This window comes from Drosophila eugracilis, unplaced genomic scaffold (assembly GCF_018153835.1).
Source record: "Drosophila eugracilis isolate 14026-0451.02 unplaced genomic scaffold, ASM1815383v1 contig_1038, whole genome shotgun sequence".
In the NCBI taxonomy this organism is placed as follows: domain Eukaryota; kingdom Metazoa; phylum Arthropoda; class Insecta; order Diptera; family Drosophilidae; genus Drosophila; species Drosophila eugracilis.
The window spans coordinates 16,280-35,086 of NW_024571807.1; the positions used below are offsets into that span (position 1 = coordinate 16,280).

At 39.3% G+C, this 18,807-nt stretch overlaps 2 protein-coding genes across 2 annotated transcripts; both read left to right on the plus strand.

The window, feature by feature from the left end:
- Positions 1-2,804: 2,804 nt before the first annotated feature.
- Positions 2,805-6,988, plus strand: LOC108102593 (igLON family member 5; the record flags this gene model as incomplete). The annotated part of the gene is given in 6 exon segments (XM_041819853.1): positions 2,805-3,078; positions 3,689-3,799; positions 3,871-4,008; positions 4,115-4,267; positions 5,075-5,566; positions 5,709-6,988. Coding segments are annotated over 6 exon segments (1,383 nt in total), but the record flags the coding sequence as incomplete, so codon positions are not given.
- A 139-nt stretch (positions 6,989-7,127) lies between these two features.
- Positions 7,128-9,086, plus strand: LOC108102592 (the record flags this gene model as incomplete). The annotated part of the gene is given in 3 exon segments (XM_017207694.2): positions 7,128-7,248; positions 7,303-7,551; positions 7,553-9,086. Coding segments are annotated over 3 exon segments (1,794 nt in total), but the record flags the coding sequence as incomplete, so codon positions are not given.
- Positions 9,087-18,807: the final 9,721 nt, after the last annotated feature.

The following is an 18,807-nucleotide window of genomic DNA, read 5'->3' on the forward strand; positions in this document are numbered from 1 at the left end:
TCTCACGTAACTCTCACACTTTAATAAAGGAAAGTTTAATCGCTCGAGGCTAATTGAAAATATTTAGAAAGAAGGTAAACATTACTGTGGCTTTTAAAAATTAATAATTACAAAAATATTTTATGGTGAGCATTAAGAAAAGCGAAAACGAGAAATGGGGATATTGTGGCCACAAAAATGCAGCTGAATAATGCATTTTATTTAACGGAATTTCCAGGTTAACACTTTGCAATGTCCCACACGCACACAGGCACTCACTCGCACTCCTGACTCGACCAGGAGGAGGACCAGCAGCAGGAGTAGGAGTTGCCATGGTACGTCAGTTCACAGGACGTCGCCCACGCGCTGCATGCTTGGTTGCATTTTTTGGCAGCTCGCACGTGTTACCGCTCAACAGCTCCATCTGAACTGCACCCACAACCCAACCCACCCGCCAGCTGCAGTTTTTCCTTTACATTTTTTGTTTATTTTTTTTTTCCCAACTCACAGTGCACACGAGTGCACGGCATAATGCATTTATAAAGGTCGACGAACAATGCCCACAGCCAGTCAGATAATTTCATTTCGCCCCTGCGGGAATGCCATTTCCGATTTGCCACTAACCATTTGTTTTTCTCTCACTTGGCACTGCTTTACATTTACTTTTCCACTGGCTCTGGCCCTGGCCCTGGTCCGTTGATATTTTCATTTCATTTTATTATTTTTGTTTTCTTCGTGACGCTGTCATTAAGATCGCATGTCCTGTGACTTTGGTTGACACATGAAATTTTATGACGACTCTTGTAGCGGACTGCCCTTCTAGCCAAGGGAAATCACAAAAGCTGACAACGGGCAATAGAAGGACAGAGATTTACACTTAAAGGACAACATAGCGTTTTCGTTTTACTAAAAATATGAATGATAATAAATAGGAAATAAATATGCTATTAAGTATCTTACTAAGCAAAGAAAAAGTGTTATACAGAGTTAAGAGTTCTAAAAGATGTTCTTAAACAAGTCTTAAATCTAAGTTATACTGTTTTTTCCCTGTACATCAAGTCACATAGCTGCCATCATCACATGCCGACAAGCAGTCAACGGTCGCGTTTCAACAAACAGACGCAGCAGAGACAGTGACGTCGTCGTCTGCAGGTGATACTCGTAGCAAACAATGCAAATATTTGTACGCTCCCATAACTATATAGCACACACATGTGGGTGGACTTTGGGAGGCGTGTAAGTTGTGCCAAGAGCGCGATAAAAAGTAATGTCAACTATTCTTTGGCAACGCTGGCTGATGTCAGCATTGATTCGTTGAGATATCAGAAAACTCTTAAACGAAAACAAAAGTCTTTGAAATAATGAAGAGGCTTTAACATTAAGTTACCAAATTCATATCCTAACAGTTCCAGTACCTTGTTGAAATTCTAGTTAAGCAAACCAATTAAAATTCACAAGCTAAAATCTATTTGCCGGCATTTTAAATCATTTCAATTCAAAGTTGGGGCTATGCTAATTAATACTAGCAAAGTTTTCAGAGCCAAAACCTAATTGTGACCATCCTTGCCCCAGATGCATTGTTAATAATGTCCCACCAAGATGACGTTGGCTCCTTTTGGTACATGACTTCCTTCCTGTGGCGCCACCCCAATATATATACGAGTATATATGTAGGAAGATTTCATTATGTAGTTGTATAATTTCAATATGTCCGTACTGCTGCCAATAAAATTTGCACAAGCAGAAAAAGGCAACGCAAAAGTTTTTGCCAACGAAATGAACGATGCAATCATGTGGCCCACAACCCCATCATGTTTCGTAGTTTTTGTTTTTATTCCATCTTTGCCACTTTGGGGCTGGCAACAAACTTTATTAAAAAGTATGCAAGAAATTTTTGCATCTATAGATTGCCCGAATACCCAAAGGGCTGCGGAGGCATCCGGTTCTCCGGCTGAAGTTTGGACCTGCCAGCCTCATCCTCAAGCCTCAAGTTTTCCGCCCCCCCCTCCTGCCACGGCAGATTGACACGAATTGGCGAAATGAAATTGCAATTTCTTGTGATAAATTTCAATGAACATTTTGCCTGGGCGCAAACAAGAAGTGAAAGCCTGAGTTGCGGCAACGATTTCGCTCCGTTGAGTGCAGTTTGCTGTATGTTAGCAGCCGGTTGGCAAATAAAAATTGCCCACATAAATTGCGTGCCAGCTGATTTGTGCCAAATAAATAAAAACTCTCACAAGCAGTTATGCCATTTTCTTTGAAAAATAGTGATTATATGTACTAAAAGTTGCAAACAATATTTTTCAATTAATTGTGATGTTTTATGAACACGTCGATTTGTGCATTAAATGGTTTACCTGTGTTCTCGGTTTATTATTTAACAAGAAAAATAAATAATTGAGAATTTGTTGTTTGGTTTTTTGATTGCAATATAACACACAGGCTTAATATCAATTTTGTTAACTACGAAAAACACTACAAACTTTCTACTTTTTACAAAAATAGCAAAATGGCGCAAGAACCTTCTTCATATTTCCCCTGCAATGCCATAGAAATATCGTTTACTTTATTAAAAATTCATACCAATCCATTCACATTCAATAAGCTCCTTTTAAAATGTTTTTATTACCTTAGGGATTAAAGCGCTTACTCATGCTTTTATTTAAGCTCCTTAAACATTGCCGTTCTTGTATCTTTTTTTCCAACTTTCTTAAAATTACAACATAAAGTGGTTAAGTAAATAATCTGCACAGAGCAGATTGCCTCGTTATGCAAATTCCACAAGTTGGAGCCACTTGTCTTTAACTTTTCCGTTGACATTTGAGACAGTGACTGCAATTAACAAGCTATTACATCCTACATATATCGTATAATATATCCTTTACCATCTGTTTGCCATTGCAGCTGTCGCCTGGGCCAATCACCATGAGAGCCTCTCCCTCAGTCCTGCGGAGCACTCTGTGGTTCGATATACAAACGAATCGCTCATCGTCCAGTGCCGCAGCCCAGATCCAAAAGTGTTGCTGCATTGGAAATCGCCGAAAGGCGAAATTATACGCGAGCACAAAGGACGCATTCACATTGAGCAAACATCAGCAGGTAAGAATCGGTCTAGGATGTGGTACGATGAGGATGAGGTTGTGGGATGAGCTAGATAAAACAAAAACGAAACACTGCAAAGGGAATGGATAGTGGTCAGGGATCAGAGGGCAAATGTATACAAGGCCACTGGCACAACAAACGCAATTAATTGCATTTCTCTACCCACATTCTTTATAGCTGAATGATACCCTGCAGATGGGACTTTAATAAAATCAATTGGGCATGATTTTCATTTTAAAATAAATAGTGTTCTTAATGTAAAGAATATTTTAAACATTAATTGAAGTTCTCCTTACTTCTTAAGCTATTTTTACCTTTTTTCATAAATTAATAGGCATACTTTTAAAGGAGAATATTGTAAAATTAATGGCAATTCAAATAAGAATAAGAAAATATACACTAATAGTTAGTTCAGAGAGACTTTTGAAATAGTTAATATATCCTTAAACACCACGTTTAGGGTATCATAAAGCCCACTCTTTGCTACACAACAATTTCTTTTTGCGAACCCCATTTAACCTTTTTCTATGTACTCCTTACTCAATTTCCCATTTTCCATTTCTTTTTCACTCTCCGTCGCGTTCGGTTGTTTATTTTCCCTGAACAGAACAATTGAAAATCGTTTTCGCCCACATCGCATTGGCCGACAAGGGCAATTGGACCTGCGAAGCTGCTGATGGAAGTGTGCATAGTAAATCCTTCGATTTGATTGTGTACCGTAAGTGCTGGAAACACCGGAGGTCATTGGTCAGTCATTAATATTGCATTGTTTTCTTGCAAAACGCCCAGAGAAAATTACATTCACGGAAAATGCCACCGTGATGACCGTTAAGGAGGGTGAAAAGGCCACCATTCTGTGCGAAGTGAAGGGCGAACCCCAACCGAATGTCACCTGGCATTTCAACGGACAGCCCATCAGTGCCGAAGGTAAGTAAGAGCCCAGTCGATGATAATGAGAATTTTTGCATTCACCACCCCCGGCCGTAATCCCGTAACCAACTATCTGCCCTTTTCCACTCCATTCCATTTGCAGCGGCCGACAACTCCAAGTTCCGCATCCTGGCCGATGGTTTGCTCATCAACAAGGTAACACAGAATGACACCGGCGAGTACGCGTGCCGGGCATACCAAGTCAACTCGATTGCTTCCGATATGCAGGAGCGCACAGTTTTGATGAAAATCGAACGTGAGTGTGATTTATGATTTCCAAAAAAAAAAATCTTGCACATTGGGACGAGTTTAGTCCTTTGGTGGTGGGATTTTTGTACCTAATTCTAAGAAAAATTGTTTAAAAATCGTAATGTTTGACCGGTTAAAGATGCCTTCCAAATTCCTAACCATTCAGATTTTAAGTATTGTTTCTTGCTTTTGTATTCTTTAATATCAATATATATATATATATATATTTCACTCTAAATATGTTAATTTCTATCTTTTTCATAAGCTTTTGAAATAGTTTCTCTTTTTTGGGAGGTGCAATATTCGGTGTCCTGTTGAAATTACTTCAGCCCCGTTTTGTTTTTTCAAGCTTGAGGGTCCTACATTTTGAGTTTGCGCTTAGTATGCGACGCATTGAGCGGTAAATAGTTTTTGAGCACGAAAAATGTTGGAATTACAGTCGCGGCATACGAGCCGCTTTTGATGGATCCCGTTGTCGGCCGGTGTTCCTGATGTGTGGCCAGTGGGCGTGGCGCACATGCAGCTAATGGCTTTACTTTGGGCGGAACCTGATTTATGGTTAGCGTACATGGTTTTTCCATTTCCATAGCATACCTTTGAGCGCTCCTCGGTTTGAGCTGTCAGAATGTCAGATGGAGATTCTCACTTTACTGCAGCAAATAATTTAGGTTTTTTTTTTGGAATTTTAGACATCTTTTAATTGATTTTACCATGTGCAAAAATAGATATTTTCGACTTACAAAAATAATTCTTAACTGTTGAACAAAATAAAGTAATAAATATACTGATAACCCCTACTTTTCCCATTATCCAGATAAACCCATGTGGTCCAAAACGCCTTTTGTAAGCCTTAAGTACGCCTACATCAACGGCACTGCCACTCTTATATGCGAAGCTCTGGCGGAACCCCCAGCCAACTTCACCTGGTATCGCAAACATAACCGGCTTTATAGCAACAATAGGCTCTACACCATCGAATCGGATAGCTACTGGTCCAGCCTCACCATCCACGTCCTGAACACCAGTGCCTTCGATAATTACAGGTGTCGTGCAAAGAATGACCTGGGTGTCATCGAGAGGACCACGCGATTGGAGCAGGGCGATAAACCACCTGCACCCGTGAACTTTATGCTGCGGGGCTACAATTCGAATACCTTCGATGTTGTTCTGAGTGCACCACGGGGTCCACCAGACAGTCCCATGGGGGTGAACGGCTTCCGTATCGAGTACATGACAGAAATGGAGTTCAAGACGGATGTCGGCAAATGGACCAATGCCAAACGGAAGGATTATCCATTTGAAGAAGGTGAGTTTAACAAGATGAGTCGAAGAATAAGTTTAATACGACTTAACATCAACTGTTAGAATGAAGTCTTTATGACTTTTTCGAAGTTTAGGAAATTCAAACAAGTTGAGCATAAAAAACTCGATACATACATACATTTCAGGTGCAACATTCCTTCTGACAAACTTAGAGCCCGATACAGTCTACCTGGTAAGGGCTGCATCTCGCAATTTGGCAGGGTTCAGTGACTATACCAAAGTTGAGAAATATAAGACACTGTCCCTGGAGCCTCGCTCCTCTGCGTCAATTCTAAAGACCTCAACTCTACTCCTGGGCCTCATGATACTAATGGGTCGGATGCGATCAAATCTCGGATGAATCTGAATCTGCAGGCGGATGAAGGATGACGGGTATTGCTCCTAGCAGAACCAGAAACCAGGCCGTTAACCCCCATGTGCTTTGTATAGCTTTAAGGCGTGTCCGCAAGGATACTTTTCTGTCTGATTTGCTCGGTCTAAGTAATTGGGTTAACTCTTAAGTTCAGTGCGTTAATATAAACCTTAAATGGAGTTATGTTTAAGTTAAGTAATAGGTTCTTTTTAGCTTTGAATGCTTTGGTTTAAAAGATATTAATGGACAACTTATAGGAATATTTATATATTTCAACAAATCCTCATAGCGGTTAAAGAAAATCAACCTTGGCTCTCGGCAATTATGCAACTTTTAAGCTTCGTTCAAGTTTTCTTTTTTGTGAAAAAGTTAATTTCAGGATTGGCTGGCTTTTCTTAGTGAATATTTAAACTCGAATTGGGTGTTTTCCCGCTGAGCTTAAGCCTTGAAGCCTTAACTTGAAAGAGATTCTGTTGCCAAATCTTTAGGATATAATCAAAAAGTGGCCAAAATTAAAAAATAGTATTTATTCTATACACTCTAGAAGAGTAAATCTATGCAAACATAAAAGCCTTCCTTCCTTAATTAATCCTATAAAAATCGTTAAACTAAACTACATACACTTTCTATCTTAAATCTCGAATAAACCATCAAACGCATCAAACAATAAATAAAAATATGAAAGAGCTTAAAAACAGCATTTGAAAGTTTTATACAACACGTAATCTTTGTAACAGTTCAAAGCCAAAACAAACAATTGAACATGTAAATTTCCAGTGCTAAAAATAAAGGATATTATTTATATGTAAAAGTAAACATAATCCGTTTCCCACGATACAAAGGGAAGGCCAACAAACGTTGCCAAAAAAGAACATTACAAAAACCAAAAAAATATACATTTTACAAAAATAGTTTAAACCCAATGAAAGGGAACATATTTCCCCAAGGTGGGGTAAAATTAAAACCATAAATCCTAGCCAAAGATAAAATAAATTGTGGTTTCCGTTTGCCAATTGTGTGTGAGCCTAAATAAAAGATATTACAAATACCAAAGGAAATATTTTACTCAAGGCGAAGTCTCATAAGGTAAGTTGAAATTTTAAAGCCACTTCAGTTGGCGTTGCTTTTGGTTTCATAAAATTAATAACTCCCTTTTTATAAAAAAAAAAACAAAAATATAAAAATGTTGGAAAAATTAACCATAAATTTTTATAGTGAAAACTAAAACCAACCGCTAAACAAAGACTTTCATCTAAAAGAGCAGACCAAGAGAAATCATTCCCAAAACAGCTATAGTTTTCAGGCAAATATGGGTAAGTAATATTGTACATATACATACTCGTCATAATGACTAACAATATATATAGATTCGAGTCGAATATATATGGGTTACATGAACAAGCTGATTCGATTGCAGAATTCCATTGAACGAAGATTCCCTCCCAGAAGTTTTCAAGATCCTAGGCCACATCACAGCCGTATTGCTGCTGGTTGCACGGAAAACAAGGATAAGCAAAAGCCTTTTCAAAGCCCTGACCATCACCAAAAGACCCCTCACAAATCCTCATCGAAGCCAACTGTTTCCATCTCAATTGCTAGGCCAGTAGAATGTTCCCAGTCAGTACGATAAAAATCCTGAAAAAATATCGCAAACCAGCTTGCATTCAAAGCCGGAACCTGTTATATGCCATGTCTACGATGCTCATGACAAGCCACAGAAATCCTGTGTGACCTTTAAAGAGCCAGAAGTCAAAGAAATTTCAGTTTCAGTTATATGCTTAAAGAACCCAAGTGAAGATGCCGAACCACTAAGGGAAATCGTAAAACACTATGGTAATTGTAACCCAGTTTCGAAAAAGCACAGATCAACTAGAAGATGTTGCATTAGACCTGTAATTGTTGTGCCCTCGGGTGAGGGAACACCGAAAAACAAGAAATCGACATCGAAATCTAAGAAAGATGCTCAGGATCATAAGAAGAAATCTTCAACGCATTCTAAAAAAAATAGTACCCATAGTAAATCCAAATCCAAATCCAAATCCTCTCTAACACAACGAAATTCCTCGACAACTTTCCTTTGCACCACTGAGGCTCATTTATCAGATCAACCACATTCTTCCACGACACCAACGCCATGCAGCAACTGCCCAGCCATAACTGATATATCAAGGCAGCTGACAGAGCTTAACCATCGGTTGGAGGGTCTTCAGAGCCATGAGCTGCACGACATTCGCACCCAGGTTGATAGCCTTAATTCCAATCTACAATCGCTGGCAACGAAGTGTCTTGAGAAGTCAACTACGAAAATTGTGGAAAAGAAATCATCGAGCACCTGCCAGTTTTGCCGAGGACGGAGCTTAAAGGTGATCAATAGTTTTCACAAGGAACTGATGAAAGCAATTGGTGATCGTTGTTATACAGATATCGTCATATCAATATTTTTACGAGCCGATAATGTCTACCACGTGAACGTGAGGGATCTGAGCACAGGGTGTTCCCTGGGCTGTTTTCTGGTCACCGATGCCGGCATCGATGAAGCCGTGCAGTTGGGTATCTTCCAGGAAATTCTTACCTTCAGTGTGATAGACGTACGGAATACCATCAAGCCAAAGAACTGCCCCTTGGGCATATCCTTTGAATTTCATCATGCCGAACGCCAGGCCGGTGGTTGCGATTCTACAGCTCATGGGACTTTTATGGTGGAAAAGGACTATATAGCTAGGGTTCTGGGTCTGCCTCTGCAGATGATTCAGTTTAATAACTCCGTTCCGCAAGCTGCTATTGAACAGCCGGAGAATAATCCTATAAAATCCATTACGCACTCAGAAAGTGAAACCAATGGGTCTCAGTTGGGATCTGTTTCTTTCGAGGAACAATTTCAAGTCAAATCAAAGCCCAAGCCCAAGTGCAAAAGAGCTGTCAGTGAGAAACACCCTTTAAGTCCAAAGGATTGGGAGCATTACTATCGAAAGGAATTAAAACAAAAACAACAAAAAAACGGCCTACATTTACCTTCTATCCGAAAACAAAAGTTTTTCTAAATATACCAAAAATTTTAGACGAAGATTTTAGAAAGCCCATTTAAATTCAACATTTTTATTATTTGTAAAAATAAATTTACACAATAAATATTGCTTTAGAGATGCCAAAAGTAAGAGTAATCACTAGTTTGTCCAATATTTCTACTCTCTTTCTGTTTTAGATGTAATAATGCGAGATAATAAACGAGAAGTCTGGAATATTTCATATGTTGTTCCATAAAACAAAGGGCAATTTTGATTTAAGCGTAACCTGTACTTTGGATATCCACAACCGGCGGACCGCCTGTCAAATTGTTCATTTGGGCAAAGAGCGCGGTTTGTCAATCAGCCACGTCAACTGGGGCTCAAGCGAAGGCCCGCATATGCGTTGTTGGGGGATAATTTCCATTGGAGCAAGGAATAGGAGTAGTACGTTGACAGCCGCATAAATCAGTTGAATGTCAAAACGTCGGATTCGGATGCGGATACGGATATGCGTTGCTGCGTCTGTGACTGCGGGAATATGGGTGCCATATTGTGCGTAGTGACTTTTATTGCCCGACCGCGCGTTAAATATTTCTCTCCACACGCACAGACATGGATGCCCCTCTGCTCATCAGCGGTTCCATTGACATTTGGCATTTACAATTTGCCATTTGCCATTTGCCATTCGCATCACAATGAGCAATGAACGTGGACTTTATTTAGTGTGCAAACAGAGGCGGTACAAAACAATCAGCCCGCGTTTTTAATTTCCCAAAACAACCGAAAAAGCAGACCATTCCTCGTGCAGCAAATTGTTTGGCATGGCGTGAGTTCAAAGGTTTTGCATTTTCCCGTTGGCTTATGAACCCACCAGGCTTTCAATATCAACACTTTAAGTCAACAGTTTGAGTCACGACAGCTGAACACAAAAAACGCAAAAAACAAGAAAAATGCTATTGAAAAACAGCATTCGGCCATTTTAGGCCTGCAACCACCAACCCACCGGCAAGTGGGTTCAGTTTCGCACGGGCTTTTAGAGCAAATCAACGCTTGGCTCCAGTTTATTCCCTCATGCTCTCTGGCAAAATCCTCTCCAGCCATATGCCCCAGCCATTCGATAGTGGGTGTGACCATTCGGGCAATGCAATTTTCATGTCAGTGCCGAGTTTTCCTCTTTTTGGACATATCTGTTTTTCTTTTCATTTGGCTTATCGAAAGTCCAGCATTCAACATTTTTCACAGCACACTTGGGGGCCAGGTCTTTAAATTGAAAATTGAGAGTTAAATTTGTTTGGGAGAGAAAATTAAAAGCGGGGATATCAATAACATTTTTATTTTAATGAATTATTTTCATTGGTAGTGATTTTCAGTAGGTAAGCTACTCATGAAATACGGGTATATTTAAGTATAATTAATAATTAATAATTAATTAATAATACTTTAAAAATGATTACAAATAAGTATAAATAAAATCTTATTTTTTAATCCTGAAAATCGCTTTGAATTCTTTCTAAAAACCAGAATACCCTTAAAGTTAATCTTAAGATTCCAAAATAAATCCTTTTCCATTACCAAGTAATCAGCATTAAACAAAGCAAGCACAGCCGATGGCTATACAAAGATTTAATAGCATTTACCTAGCCATAAATACACACTTAACACGTTTGTAGACGGAGCTGACTTGCATCATTAGGAATTCCATCAGTGCTTCATTATCCCCCTACCCTACCCAGAATGTTCCACATTTTCTCCACTTGGTTTTCCGCGATTTTCCGCTCGTTCAAGTTGCTTGGCCACAGGGCGGATGTGAATGTGGATGCGGATGCGGATGCGGATGGGAATGCTTTTGCAACGACCGCACGCCGTGTCAATAAATGAGCGCAAAGCATTAAATTGTAATTTTTTAATTACACACAAAAGATTTAATGACTGCGGCGGTAATAACACACAACAGACGCTGCCACGCCCTCTGGCCCCCCCTTATGCAGCCCTTAATTACATAAAGCTGCTCTGTGGGCTAAGAGAAGACTTGCCACCGACGGAGATAATAAGAAAATGGCGAAAATTAAATTGTTCTTCTGTTGCTCGCCAAGTGACCAATTAAAGCGAACAGCCAAAGAGTCCGGGCTTCTTTGCCCAGCAAGCTTTCTTTTTCCCCCAAGGGTTATATCCTTTCCGTAGAGCTCCTTTTACTCCGACTTATTAGCTACCGAGATTTTTGCTTCAAGTATTTGTGTCCCTGCCGTCCTGCCAACCCCCTTTCTGTTTGCTTAGCAATAAAAATCATTTTCCGCTTTCTAATGATGCCACAGAAATGCCGAGGCGGCCAACTGAATTAGCGCCGGCGGCCTTTCAACAGTCGCCAGTCAAGAGTCGCGATATACATATATATATATAGCTTTCCAGATGGAGTCGTAAATAAAAGTTGCTCCACAAAAACTAACTAATATGCCAGAGTTGGCGAGACCCACAAATCTTCTATAAAATAAATGCATTGGTAGTGGTCCTCCCGTTTTCTGGTGGTTTCACTTGCTCTTGCTGAATGTTTTCGTGTGTTTGCTGTTTGTTGCCAACACACTAATTACCGCAATTAATTATGCTGCCTGCGGAACCAAGTCCGTCCGAAAAGGGACAGGGACCGGGACCAGGACCAGGACCAGTACCAGTACCCGTACAAAGATCAGGAAAGGGGCCAAAAGCGAAACCAGTACAATTCCCCCATTGTTGGCCTGCTTTTTGGCTGCAACTTTAACACGGGTTTCGGGCTTTTTGTGTGCCTCTCTGTGTGTGCATTTTAAGCGGTTTCTAGCCTTTGTCTCAAAGCGCATATCAAATAATATGGTCTAAGCTGGCTAGAACTCACACAGGAGCAATTTAAATCGTTTAGCCAAATAATTTTTAGCAACATTACAGCGATAGCACACACATGTTGCTCCTAAAAAGCCATTAAAGGTAAACAGTTTTCATTTAATAAAGTCTTTAATGGAAACAATTTAAAATCTAAGAGAGAATGTGTAAGCATTTGTGGAATTATGAAATTAAATTAAATGGGGCTGGAAATTGATTTTTTAATGGAAACAACAAAGCCATTGGAAAGAATTTTAATAAAATAATATCTTAATATGTGAGCTTTTAACACAATTCCCAGATTAATATTATAAAAATAAACTTTAAATACAAATAAGGTTTGGTATATAAAATTCAGTAAACAACGTAAAAGTTAAGTTTAAAGTTTGAATTTTCTGGTTTTTTGCTTTAATCATAAAATTTGTATTAACTTTTGAGTAAAAAATGTTGATTATTTCATTTACATGACATAACTTTTAAACAGCGCTAAAAATGGAGTTTTTTGTTAAAGTATCAGATTTTTAATGCCATTATACTTTCATTCATTAAAATCCATTAAATTTTTCAGAAACTTTCGATTTTTTACATTCAGATTTTACGTGACAAATCAAACTGTTGACCATTTATAAAGACAAATAGTTTCCGTGCAGGTTGCATCAACAATTAAAATCCATCAAAAAAGAGACTAGAGACATGCACTCAAAAGCTTCTATTGATACTTGAATTCCACTAAATGCAGAGTGTTTTTCGCCTAACAAGGATTTAAATAAAATGAAAATATCCATTTGGCCAGTGCTGCATCACCAAGCGACCATTAAGCAAATCAAAAAAAAAAAAAGAAATGTCACAGGGAAACAATTTCGCACTTCTCGAGCAAATGGCAAAACATGCATGAAAATTGAAAATTATGTTCGAAATGCACTCAGCAACAGATGGAGTTTCCATGATGCTGGAGTTGGAGTTGGAGTTGGAGCTCCATTTGTGCCACGTTTGTTTCTGTCAACGCAATGAACTGCAACATTTTGTATACACATACAATACTGTTAGACTGTGTGTGTGTGTGTGTGTCTACATGCATATGTTGGTTTATGCGAATGCTGTGGCAGCACACACACTAAACTATACATATTACATACATAAGCAAGCACCTTTGGCAGAGAGAGCTCAAGCCAGCCACTTCATATTGTAAATTTGGTAGAAAATATTTTTAGTGTCGCCAGGATTTCCTGTTTCCATCGTTGTCCTGGCAGGAACTGCCATTGTTGCCCGCCTCCTGTACCTCCATCTGGTCCTGTTAGTACTACTCCTGCTCCTCCTATCATCCCAATCCGAAGCTCTCAGCTCTTTGTGGCGGAAAGTGCTGCTCCTGCCCGCTTGGCACCTGTTTGCCTGGGCACCTTTTGTGGTCCCCCGGTGTCCTGGAGTGCTTTTGTATGCATCCTAATGCAATCCTTGTTACTGCGTTTGTTTGATTGCTTCCGCATTTGGTCACAGTGTGTGAGCTGGCGCTCTGATTTGTTCGCTTTAATTAGTACAAATTTGGGAGTCAGTGAGAAGTCAATTGGTGAATGGTGATGCTGGGTTGGAGTTTTGTTTTGAATATTACTTTATAAAACATATTTTCAGGAGAAATAATAGATTGTTAAACACCTTCATATTACCATCTTGCATCAACTTGTCAATGCAAAAACATTGCCAAGGGGAAATGTAGTAAAATGGCAGCTAACTTTCCCAGTTATTTTAAAAAACTCAAATTGGCCTGCATTAAATTGCAGAAAATTGTGCGCCGAGTTTCCATTTAACTTGCGCACTCATCGCTCCATCCGAAACTTATTTATACAGCACATAAACAAGCTGCACGAACAGCTGCACTTGACTAAACAATACACAACTTATAGTGGAATATCCTGGGAGCTAAGGGACTCCAAATTCGATTTCAGACCAGCCGGCACTCGAACGAAAGCCAACTCCCAAACTTCGTTCGAAGAGGATCTCTATGGCTATATGTTTTTGGGGCAAGTGGATGAAAAAAAAAAAAGAAAACAACAAGAATAAGCGAAAGTTACAAGACGTTGCCAGCGAAGGCAGGCAAATCCCTGCTTGGCTGCACATGGTTTGGCCGAGTTGTCGCTCAAGCACGCAGCCAATCAATATCAATCGCAATTCAATTTCAATTTCAACTTGAGGCCAGAAGTCAGTGGAAAACCCCCGTCGTCTGGCTTTGGCGATTTGAAAAATAGCAGAGTGCACTTTGCGCAGCTGCCAGTAAATTACTTTTGTGGAGATTTGTGTACTGGAACTGGATGCGGATGGAGGAGCAACTGACGCACATAATGAGCAGCTGCAGCCAGATTGCAGCCACTTGGGAAGTCCCCAGGATTTTTGGTTCTGGCAGGCGCCAATGTTTCCGTAAATTTGCACAAGATTTGTAGCCATCAAAGGAGCGTCGAAATTCTCCCCTGATTAATGCATTTTCCCGCACTTCAGAATAGAAGAGACGAATGTGAAGGATTCGCGCAGGTGAAGCAACAGGCAGCTGATTATTAATGGTCCTCGAAAGTCTTTTGCCAGACTGACATGCAAATTGCAAAACTTCCATGAACTTTTGCCCCGCCCGTCAACTGGCAGAGGACCGACTGTACACAAGCAGCCAACGCATAAAGACGGCTCATAAAAACTACTACCGCCAGGAAGTCAAACAAATAGCAGAGAAGGGTCCTTTTAGAAGGAGCAAAATAGAGCCAAGCAAATAAGCAAACAAACAGAAACGACAAAACGAGTGGAAACAAACTATAAAGTAAACTAAGCAAATGGCAACAACGAAACGAAAGACAACTTGAGACACAATTCATGGACAAATTAGTTGGGGAAATGAAGCTTCAGTCAATAAATTATTTTCTTTTAAGGTATTTTCTTTACTTATTTGCTATAAATATTTGTTTTTTTTTTTAAGTTCTTAATACTTGCCTAAGCTTTAAATATAAATGAATGAAAATGTAAGTCCTACTACTACTACTGACACCAAAAACTTCTGAAATGCAAAAAAATGGAAAATTTACAACCCGACTTGTTGCAGTTCTTCAATTTGTTTTTTTCCTTTAACTTTTCCAATATTAGTTCCCAATAAACCAATGGTTAGACTTTCATCAGACCCATCTCAGCAACTGGCCACAAAAATAGTTTGCCAAAAAACATTTCAACAAGTTTGCTAGTTTTGCATATCCTTGCAATTTTCGGTAAAAGATTTTTTGTTCTATTTTTTTTTTTTTGTTTTGCATTTGAAGTCCAGCCGTTTTTTTGTTCACCAGCTTTCCCGCAAAATTGTTGAAAAATGTTTTGCCATGCAAATATTTGTAAATCAAGCGGAAACAGAATTACGAGCAACTTCCTGGTCTTCCTGTTGGCCAGCTCATAAAAAACTAGTTACCCAGGGGCGCGCTTAAAGGGGATTTATGTTTAAGGGTTGGGAACAAACAATTTAAAATAAATAAACATATTTATAGGATATTCTTTAATTAATTGAAATAAAAATAATAAATAATTAAAATACTTTTCTTGTTAATTTCACATTTTCGTAGGTAAGAGAATGAGGAGCAAAGGTTCTTGGCTTGAAAAACTAACCCTACACCCTTAGCCCCGTCCATGCTCATCATTGCGAATGGAAATAGACGTGTTGAATGGCCAAAGTTCACCCAGTTCCCTCTTCCTCACCCGCTTCTAATTGAAAGGGGATCAGGAATAGGAAGCAGCAGGAAAAATGAGGAGGACTCCTAGCTTTGGGTTAATGTGCCGCATTGAATTGTGCGAGTTAGCATGTGCCTGTGTTGAGCCCGTTGGGCAAGGATGTTTTCCTTTTTTTCGCAGTTTGACCCTCATTTGTTTGCTTGTTGCGGTTCCCGCTGCTGTTGCCGTTGATGTTTTGAACTTTAGCAGGTGTTTGAACTTAGGTGTATTTGCGTTTACGGCCGCAGGATGTACTGCTTATTCAGGCTAACCCTGGTGAACCTGGTGTGAGTCATGCAAATATTACGAGTATCGAGTGGCCAGACGTGTTAGGACCAACTTCAAATGGAGTTGGATTCGCGAATGGTGTGCCGAATTATGGTTTGGCTAGAAAGCTTTTAGCTATCTATCAGCATCATTCACCTCCTCATTGGTAATGGTTGGATTTGTATTTTGCTAATTACGGAATTTAGTTTAGGTAGACTTGGCTTTTCCAGTGTTTTCGTAGTTCATACTTTAAAGTTAGTCGAATTTTAAAGCACTTATTTTATGATTTTTGGTTGAGATTGTAGATGCTGATTGTGTAGAGATTGTTGCTTTACTGCATCAGTATGAATATTTCAGTTGATTTCATTTTAAATTATTTTAAGTTTTTTCTTCAATCCAATAAAAAATTTTATATTTAATCATTAAATAAGAACGTAAATGCTTCATATGGCTTTTAATATCTTCTGCAAAGCTTTACAAACTCCTTAAAAAAAATAATAAAAAGTTGCGATTTTAATTTTTCGTTTGAAATGCTGCCAAAAAATAAGCGCCTCCTAGCGGCACTTTTTATAAACTGAAATTTCCCTTCAAATGTCCTCTGGTGAAAAGGATTTCCTTTTTTCAACAAATACGAGATCCATGACACGAACCGCCATTTAGACACTAACCATAATATCAACTTGCAAAAGCTAACAGTTTTTCGACATATGTACATTCACTTCAAAAGCTAATTGCTATCAAAACGCAATTCCAAAAATTTGAAATAAAAAATAAAATAAAAATGAATTTCTTATCTAAGTTTATTAAATGAGTTCTCAATTTTTGTTAAAAAAAAAAATATTTCTGAATTAGTTGTACCCACACAGTGTCCATCATAGTATAACATTTTCGAAGTTTTCTTTACCTGCCAAATGCCCCAATCAACTGGTAATTTGTTACCCAAACTGCAGTACAACCAAATCACCACTAATCTCTCCAATTTGTTGAAAAGCCCCCTTGAAGGTTGTCACGAGGACATGGTCACTGGATTGACAGGAGCGTGAAAGGACATTCTACGGTTTAATTACAATTGGCATAATAATGAGGCTTGACACCTTCACCTGGGCGCCATTTAAGTTGTCAGCTGTGGAATGTTTCCTGTGTTTAACCAACAAACTTTAAGTTTACTACAAAAAAAAAAACAAGGAAAACGCTTCGTTAAGGCCACTAACTGGATGATTTAAGTCGGTGGTTTTGCGGTTAAGCTACAAGTGCTTTAATTCAGTTTTAAAATTACAAACCAGCAGCATGTGTATATGTGCTGCTTTGGCTTTGACACGACATTCGACTTGGAGAACCACAATTGAATTATGAAGTTTATAGCATGCAAAAAAAAAAAAACCCAGCACGAATGCATTTTTAACAGGCAGCGCACCCATTCGCCCACTTTGTGCTGGATTCCTTTGTGCATTTCTAAGCGAAAAAGCAAAACGAAGCTAAAACATTTGTGCCAGCAATAGCGATGCGGAGTGGTTTTTGCTTTGGCAAAATGATTCCCAGCTGTTCTGATGAAAGGATGCAGCCAAAAAACTGGGATGCCAGGAGTAAGAAATAAAATCAAAATACTTCGTTAGTTAGCTCAGCGAAACGTGGTCTTTAATTAATGGCTTTAAGACCTTCCCTAATCAATGTACTTCAATGATTAGCTATCGCTATCATTTTATTGCGCATACGCCACGTGTGCCGTTTAAGTACTTTCGGATGTCTTCCCCGTTGTACATCTTAAATTTGTGCCTGTTCCTTAGAAATTTAAGGACAAACTCCTTGAAAAAAGCAGAGCTTCTGATAATAAAGCGACGAAACAAATCGACTCGAGGTCAGCGCTCGATTTCCATTCTAATTTTGAAGACACTCAACAGCAATTGCTGCCGTCTGAGACGGATTTTGGCCGTGCTTATTTGTACAATAGCCTCGGCGATTGTCTTAAAGACCGCAGTTGGCAGGGGACATACAAAAGCCGCAGACTTACCCTCCACTCACCCCACTAGATGCTATCATTCCGCCCGACCACGTTATTCAATTATGCAAAAGGCAGCCACGCACTGCGTACGGCAACATGGAAATTATGTTTTTAATTTTTTGGGTCCCACAAAGACAATGAAAAAAGGGGAAGGTGGCAGTGACTAAAAACAACATTGCGAGTCCCAAACACAAATTCACCGACCACGAAACGCATCAAACAACATTAAAAAGTCAGGACTGTGCTGCAAAAGCCAACACACCCAACGCATATACTCTCTTACGAACGCTGAGGGTCGAACAGTGGGGTAAATTGAAGAGGTATTTCAATATTAGTTATACAATTTAAAAATATTTAAAATAAGAGATTCCCAAAAACCATACAGCAGAAAATCTATATTAGTTTAACATTTTGTTAAAATCCTTTTCAAATTAAAACCAACTTTCAACTCAAGTTCGGAAAAGGCTTCAATGGCTTAGTGTAAAGCTAGTAAAAACCACAAAAAAGCTTCTGTGTCCCCATAAAACGTAATATAATTCCTATAAAGCTATTAATTCTCTATAAAAGGTTATTCTGCACTATTCCTTTGACCTACTCCACTGTGGAATACTGTTGGCCATCTAACCAGCATCAGCTGGCTAGTAAGTGCCCAGGACATTGGCCAGGACAACGATAAAGAGAGAAGCCTGAGTGGGGACCAAGTCCGGGGCTGTGGCACATAATCAAGAGGGTTTTTGTGAGTGTGTGTGTGTGTGAGGGTGTGTAGACCACGGATCCGGAGAACCAGCAGCGGGCAACGCACTAAATCGGATTACCCCAGAATTATCCTTGTTGGCATTTATTTTGGCTTTGACGCACACAGACCCACATACACGAATAAATACACAGTGGGAGCCAGGAACCGCTGGCAATGGCAACTTGTTTGCTGGCCACTCAACTCCATTCCGCTTTTGGTAGCCCCCAAAACCCCCCACCACCCCTCAAAAAAAACACACACATCAAAAGGAAGCATACACACAAACAAACAAGCA